At 41.0% G+C, this 8,302-nt stretch overlaps 1 protein-coding gene across 6 annotated transcripts in view; it reads right to left on the bottom strand.

Annotated features, from left to right (window-relative positions):
* Positions 1-1,286: 1,286 nt before the first annotated feature.
* Positions 1,287-8,302, bottom strand: part of ZNF185 (zinc finger protein 185 with LIM domain) — a 61,101-nt gene continuing 54,085 nt past the window's right edge. For 5 of the 6 annotated variants that reach the window (XM_089536562.1, XM_089536557.1, XM_089536561.1 and 2 more), the window contains 4 exons: positions 6,990-7,070; positions 5,051-5,153; positions 4,162-4,260; positions 1,287-3,007 (listed from right to left, as the gene is read on the bottom strand). In XM_089536562.1, the coding sequence (XP_089392688.1) occupies positions 4,162-4,260; positions 5,051-5,153; positions 6,990-7,070 (283 nt within the window). In that variant the 3' untranslated portion in view covers positions 1,287-3,007. Of the gene's footprint in view, positions 3,008-4,096; positions 4,261-5,050; positions 5,154-6,989; positions 7,071-8,302 lie in introns of those variants that run through there. The other variant, XM_089536558.1, reaches the window with a different exon arrangement.

Raw genomic sequence — 8,302 nt, 5'->3', positions numbered from 1 at the left:
GGGGGGGGAGTTGTCCTACATCTTTCAGAGAAGTCCTACATTTCTGTGGTGCCTCCTTTGCGGCGTGCGAAGGATTGGGGAGCTGCAGGGTGCTCCCGGCTCGGCCCTCCTTTTCCAGGACATGTCCTCCATTTCAACTTCCCTGTCCAGGAGGAATTCCAAAAGTGTCCTCCATTTTGAGCATGGATTTGCATTGCCTTGGGTCATGATGTCCTCCATTTTCATTTCAGTATCAGGTCTAGGAAGGGCTCTCAAGGGTAAAAAGGCAAGGCCAGGGTTAGGAACCCAAGGACTGCAACTGAGGGGCTGCGTTCCCACTTACAATTGGGTTGGTCTATAATCCGAATCGATGGATCGATCCGACATCGGAGCCTGGTTCACACTAGATTTGCCCTGATCGCATTTTCTGGCATTAAAATAACCCACTTGTGGTTCGCACCGACGTATGAATCCATTCTCTTTGAACCGTTTGCTGAGATAGATAACCCGCTTGTGGTTCGCATTGACTAATACATCGCTTTAAATTGCTTCATTCCCAGCATGCTATTATTATTCTTTAATCTGTCCATCACTGGAATCGCATTTACGTACTTCCGCTTGGCGCTGGTCCCAGAGATTGTGGGAGGTAGAAGCGTTATCAGACACAGGTTACCATTTCCGCTTCACGGTGCCACAGAAAAAGCTCGTCTGGCGTCATCATAAATCGATTCCGATCCGTGTCTGGTTCACACTTGCATGGAAGCAGCGCCTAAATCCGATTCGTGAAATCGAATCCAACCCTCATCTGGTTCACACTTGCCTTGAATGAGTTTGGTAAAAAAGATGCGGGGGGGAAACAGCGTCAAAAAAGACACTGGTTAAATGGGTCTATGGGACCCCCCTCTCCAAACCGCTTCAGCAATTCGGTTACAGTGCGAACCAGAGTCATTTAAACCAATTCGAACCTGTTTGCAAACCGGTTTAAAACGCAGTGGGAACAAGGCCCTTGGCACCTTCCATAGCTGCCACCTTTTAAAATAGCGGTATTATTTATTTATTTAAATCCCTCTTCTTTGTGGAAAAATGATACTCCGTTCTATGCTACAATATGAACTTCTTGCATGTCTTTCAGTCTTTGGTTTTAGAAATACCATGAACTACATCACAGAGATATATTGAATCAACGATTTTTATTTGGAACCGGATATGAGCTGAAGCATTTGTTTCAGTGAAAAGAGATCAGCAAAAACATGGACCAAAAATGAAAGAGAGAGAGGAAGAAGGAGCATTCCTCTTTTCCTAAAGCAGTTTGCAAAGGTATGTGGCAATGAAGGGATAAAGCAATAGGTTCAGTTTGCTTCTGGAAATGTTGTTTGTATGGTAAATGCGCTAAAGGTAAAGTACTGGCTTTCAGACCTGGAAAGGTGAAAGTCTGCGCAAGGGAGGTCAGCCTTGAAAGTCAACATTGATCAATGATTAACAAAAAGCCTTTCCCAAGTACATAGGCCTGCTATTTTATATACAGTGGACCCTTGTTATCCACTGGGGTTTGGTTCCAAGATCCCCCCCATGGATAGGAAAGTCCGTGGATGCTCAAGTCCCATTGAATATAATGACATAACAAAATAGTGTCCCTTATAAAAATGGAAAATCAAGGTTTGATATTTGAAATTTATACCTTTTTTGGAACATTTTCCAACCATGGATGCTTGAATCCGTGTATAAAATATCCGTGTATAAGAAGGGCTGACTGTAATTTTGCCATTGATTATAAGAAACGCCATTTTACTGTGCTATTGTATTTAATGGGATTGGAGCATCTATGTATTCCGGTATCCATGGGATCTTGGAACCAAACCCCAGCGGATACCAAGGGACCACTGTATAATCATTTCAAACTGAAACATTAATTTTTTCCCCTTTGTCTTGAAGCTGAGTACTAAAGGTTTCTTTGTCTAAAATATATAACTTGAAATATATATATATATATATATATATATATATGTATGTATGTATGTTTAAATGGTCAGGATCTCACCTGCCTCCTCAACAGTCTGACAAGAGTCAAGTCCCTGTGACCTGAGTTAAACATTGGAGAGTTGCAAAAAAATGCGGAGGTTGCCTCTGTTTTAAGCCTTGACTTGCACGCTCACTTTGCTTCATTCATTCAATTTTACAAAGGGATCAGGTCATCCTAATGATGTACTCTTCCAATAATGTTGATGGGAGCTGCAGTCCAAAACTTCTATAGAGGATGCTGGGTTGGGAAAGGTGGCCAGAACATAGCCGTTTATAAGGGTTGCCATCAAAGGATATTGTCTGTGTGTATCCCTTGCAAGGAGGATGGGGTTCATTTAACATCCCCCATTACTGTCAAAAAAGGAAGACCTGGGGACAGGGGTGTTGATCTAGAAATTAGCTTTTAGACAAAGAACATTATCAGACAAGGGAAACTGGAAGTATAATCCAATGGCAATCCAAACGCAATCATGGGGTTTCACGTTATTGTGTGATAGACTGCCACACGCAATTTCGGGCAATGGGAAGCCAGTCCGAACGCAATCATGGGGTTTATGTTATTGTGTGAGAGGTGATCACATGCAATTTTGGGCAATGGCAAGCTATTTTCAGGCAATGGGAAGCCAGTTTGAACGCAATTTGAAGTCACGTAAATTCGCTGAATTAGCAAATTCACGTGAATGCGTTCTGGCCCCACTTTCTTTTCATTCGAAGTTAAGAGAAATTCCTCAGGTGTGATAAAGTCCAAAGAGAACAGGGCTGGATTACCGTGAGTTGCAGCAGGTAAAGTGGTACTCCTTACAAACTAATGCAAGAAGAGAGGGCGAAATACATTACAATGGTGTGACTGCACCATGGATGGCTGCAAATCACTTTCCCTGGGAAATGATGGCAGAAAAGAAGTAACTTGAGAGGAGGCAGGACGTTTTCTGGGTCCGAAGGCACTGGGAGCATCACTGGCTGCAAGGCTGCAAGCGAGCTTCTTTCTGTTCTTCCAAATCAGGAAGTCCTAGGAGAAAATTGGAGAGTTGAGATGGGCAAGAATGGACCGCCACAAGGATAATGCAAGCCTAGGGACAGATCAAAATTCGTCACTGAGAAGAATTTACCAACCTTTCTTTTCTTATTATTACAAATCTTTATCCAAAATAAAGACAATTATAAAGGAAAAGCACATACATAAATAAGACAATTATAAAGTAAAAGCACATATGTATTGATTATTATATCGTGCTATGTATTTTTATTTCTTTTGTTGTAACCCGCTTCGATCCGTAGGGAGATACGGATACATACACATACCTATGTCACCTAGCATACCTACACACTCATAACATACATATGGCGACAATATAACCATAGTTATCCAGTGAATAAAGTGACAAAATAGCGCTGCTTTATTCATGGGACAATCAAACAATAATGATGATGTCATGCAACATCGTGTGAAAAGCATTGCATTATTGTGCGATATTTACTGGATATTGGCAGGAGTATAGCTCTAACATCCCGCTTCTTTTTCCAGTGAGATAAACCCCAATGTCTTTGAATAATACTTTGTTCACAGTGTTGTCTGCAAGTGCCATATTTTCTTGCTGGCTGCTTCACATATGTTCTTTGCGGAGTCTAAGTTGCCTTTCCAAACCTGGCACTTTCCAGATGTACACCAATCTCACAATCTTACTGCTGGTTGAAGATGATGGAATTTGTAGCCCAACCCATCTGGATAGTGCAAGGTGAGAGATGCCTGTCTTCAAGCACAGCCTCTAGCAATCTGTACCATTACATTTTGCCATTGACATGCTCTTCTATTATTTCCAAGGCCACCCATCCTGGCAACATGTATGCTTTTCACTAACCATTTAAGTATCCTTCAAATAGTTTAACGAAAAATGACATTAAAAAATCTATCCAAATTCCTCTAAAAATAAACTTTACAACTAATTTTGAAAAATAAGAAGCATGACTTTCTCATTATGCCCAAACCAGGAATGTTGTTAACACTTGTTGTGTTACATTTGAAATGCAACTTCAACATGCTCTTGTTGACAAAACTTAATTGGAGAAGAAGGCTGCTTTGGTGAACTTTGCTTTCCTCAACTCCTTTCCCTACTCTTTTCTCTACTACATTTTATTTCCTTCCAGAAAAAAACCTCCACTCACCTAGAAGAGCTTCTCATAGCATTTATCACAATGGACAATGTCCCGGTGAATGAAGATTTTATCCAGGAGGTCTCCCATTGGCTTGTGGCAAATTCCACACTGTGGAAAGACAGTAAGAGTCAAGCTACGGTTTTATTACGTCCGAAATGGCTGTGGCATGCACACACATACACACAACAGGGTTAAGACGGAAAAAAGAAATACAGTGGGTCCTTGGTCTCCTTTGGGATTTCATTCCAGGAATGGATGCTCAAGACCCATTCAATACAATGGAATAGTACAACGGTGTCTGTTATATAAAATAGCAAAATTAAGGTTTGCTTTTTGGAATGTATGTGTTTTGGGAATTTTTTCAACTCTTGGATAGTTTTATTCGTGGATAAAGAATCCACAGATATGGAGGGCGACTGTACAATATTTGTTGACACATTTCTGGAGATAGGGGAACCAAACTTCAACTTCTTGTGGGCCCAGTACACTGTGACAACATGGGCCACTCTCCCCCACAACATATATACCACAATCACACACAATCCATTTGATCTTTTGTATTGTAATAGATACATTTCAAATTTAATTGTAACATTAACCCTTTTCTACATTACACTATGTTCCCCACATGACAGGTTCTCTACATGCTGCTTCTCCCACAAACATACATACACTTGTTCAACATAAAATCATATTGACTGTTGATTGTTAATAATGTTGATTATTTTGTACTCAGGCGGGCAGATTGGTCCTAGTAAAAGAGTAAGAGGGTGTAATTCATATATTTGGTTGCACACAGTAGAGACAAACTGCTAGACTAGCCCAAGGGCTCTTCTTATGCACAAGGCTTTCGTCTCATTTTCTCTCCTAGCTTTCTCTTGCTTAGTCATTTCCTTACCCGGAAACAGTATTCGTGGCAGCAGATTTTGAGTTTGTCAATGGTTATCTTAGCACAGTTGCGAATTTCACGGCCACAGTAAGTGCACATGTCTTCAGAGGGCCTGTAAGAAAAAGAAAGGAAGCCATGAGTCAAGCAAGCAGGGTCTCCATCAAGGACCCAGCAGCAAATGTTGCCACAGTTCCAGCTGGCTTCTTGTACAAGGTATAGAATGATTTAATGTGTGCATACCTGAGATCAAGTGTGAATGTTGGACTATGACTCTGGAGACCAGGGTTCAAATTCCTGCTCAAACATTGAAACCCACTTGGTGACCTTAGGCACATCACACTCTCTCAACCTCAGAGGAAGTCTTGGGCGTGCTCTCTCTGAACAAATCTTGCCAAGAAAACCCTGTGACAGATTCACCTTAAGGTCGCCATAAGTCAGAAATGAATTGAAGGCACACAACAGAAAGAGAGAGAGAGAGAGAGCTGAAGAATCCATGTATGTCCTGAAAAATGGCCATTCAAGTACAGTGGGTGCTTGGTGTCTGCTGAGGCTCCAGGACCATCTATGGATATCAACATCCATGGATGTTCAAGTCCCATTATATACAATAGTGTAGTACTGTAAAATGGTGCCCTCTACATAAAATGGCAAAATCAAGCTTGCTTTTTGGAACATATATATCTATATATCTTCATGCCTTGGATGCAGAAGCCATGGATACAGAGGGCCAGCTGTACAGAATGTCTTATAAAGGTTACACAGTGCAAATGCCATGCAAACTCCAGGCTGGCAGGTTCAACTTGCTTTTTGTTTTGTTTTGTTTTGTTTTTAATGGAAGCCCAAAGACAGAGTCTGGTACACATCTGGCTGCTTTATAGCCATTACATCTGCATTACATATGGTCATTACAAGAACCATATGCCATTAAGTATCGGTGCCAGAGCTTTCTTGTTCTCTTTCTCCTACCCCGCTTTCCCCCTTTGCATCCTATCTTTCTAGACTGTAAGCCTGAGGACAGAGATGTCTTGTTTTTATGGATCTGCAAATAGTACTGGGAACTTTTTTGGATGAAGAATGGGATATAAATATTTCAAATAAAGATGAAAAAATCGAACTTCCTTGCAGGATAGAACCAATGGCTTGTTGTAGCCCATAAGCCACATGGTGTGGTGACCTGTATTTGTTGTTGTGGTGGTGCCTTCAAGTCATTTCTGACATGGTGACCATAAGGCCTATCATGGGATCTTCTTGGCAAGATTTGTTTAGAGACGGTTTGTCATTGCCATCCCCTGAGGCTGAGAGAATGTGACTTTCTCAAGGCCACCCAGTGGGTTTCATGGCTGAGCAGGGAATCGAACCCTGGTCTCCAGAGTTGCAGTCCAACACTGAAACCACAATGGAGTTTATCACACGGGAGGAATTTCTCTTAATTTCGATTGAAAAGAAAGTGGGGCCAGAACGCATTCACGTGAATTCGCTAGTTCAGCGAATTTACATGAATGAGAATTGTGTTCAAACTGACATACCATTGCCCGAAAATAGCTTGCCATTGCCCGAAATTGCGTGTGATCACCTCTCATGCAATAACGTGAAACCGCATGATTGCGTTCGGACTGACTTCCCATTGCCCGAAATTGCGTGTGGAAGTCTATCACGCAATAACGTTAAACCCCATGATTGCATTCGGATTGCCATTGGATTATACTTCCAATTCCCCTTGTCTGATAACGTCCTATGCCACGTTGGCTCGGTACAAATCTATATCCCAGTTATTAAATCTGATTCCAGTGCTATCAATATATAGATAAAACACTCAAGACACTTGTAGTTCTGTTCAAGGGGATAGATTTCTTGTGCAATAATGATCTTCTTCAATCTTATTTGTTTTCTAGACGGGAAGGTTTCCCATATGAACCTGAATCAGGAGCAAAATGACATAGTCCCCTACCTTTTTGGGTGGCTGCTATTCAGATAGCTGGAAGTGCTGTAGCTTAGTTTCTCCAGTTCAGATAAGTCAACCATGCTGCGACTAGCAAAGGAAGAGGGAAAAGACAACTAGATTACTGCATTCAAGAGCCCCTGAAAAGCTCATGAGGATTCTTGGTTGTTGTTCAGTTTTCATCACAAGAAGAAATAACAGTTTATTCAGACAATGATTGCAAATGAAAACTTTTCGGCGGCCTTCTTTTTTGCTGCAAATAAACTACAACTGCCCCAGGCACCATGATAAAAAGGACTTTTCAGAGGATATTTTAATTGTATTGTTTTACTTTTAATTTTTTTATCACAATGTGATATTTTAATCTTATTTTAATGTTGAATTTTAAAATGGTTTTAGCTATGTAGTACTCATTTTAATTTGCAAGCCACCTTGAGTCCCAGTTTTGGAGAAGAGACAAGGTTTAAATAAAGTTAATAACATTAAGAAAGGATCCTGAACAGTATGGAACCTCTTTGTTTTGCCAGTGTATTAAAACAAGAAACAACAAAAACCATTAACATTAGTAAAACAGAGAAAATTGTTTTTTTTCTCCTCCAGTCCTCCATATTATCAAGAAGACATAAACATTCATTCCCATAAAAAGGCATGAGAAAAGGAAGCTGAGACCATGGATTTTAAAGACAGTTGTACATAGAAGTTTTCCTGTTAGGTAGCTTTTAGAAATAATTTGGAGGAGGGAGGTAAATATATGAACACTTTGTCCGAAACATTTTATTTATCATTCTAAAAGAAAATATTCCATAAACCATTTCCCCCCCAATTTTTAACTTTTTTCCCTTGGTGGAAAAAACGGGGGAAACTATTTGAAATCCCCCAACATTTCTGATGTTACCATTAGGCCTTCATACCATTAGCTCTGATTGCTATTCCCTTTTCTTAAAGTAAGAAAAACGAAATAATCATTCTGCTTAATTAGCTGCAGGCAAGATTTCTCACATGTAGACCATGCATCCAATAATCCTCCCATGTGGTCCTCAGCTTTGTAGACGCATATGTGGCTCCTTATATATTACAGCAAGAGGCCTCCCAACATTAAACTTGCCCCAGGCCCCATATTCCCTTGGAGGACCCTGCAAAGCTGACCATGGAGTGGAGGACAAGGAGGGCACATCTCGCTCAGGGTTCTTCTTATCTTAGGGCTTCCCCCAGATGTTAGGTCTCCTGAACAAGTCTTTACATCAGGGAAGGGGAGGTATTGGCCATCCAGATGTTTTGGGCTACATCTCCCATGACTTCCACCCAGCAAGGCCAATGGTAGG

Source organism: Sceloporus occidentalis, unplaced genomic scaffold (genome assembly GCF_023333645.1).
Source record: "Sceloporus occidentalis isolate IW3139 unplaced genomic scaffold, rSceOcc1.0.p SCAF_8, whole genome shotgun sequence".
NCBI lineage: Eukaryota > Metazoa > Chordata > Lepidosauria > Squamata > Phrynosomatidae > Sceloporus > Sceloporus occidentalis.
Note: the sequence above shows the minus strand (reverse complement) of the source record. Positions and strands in the feature narration are given on the sequence as shown.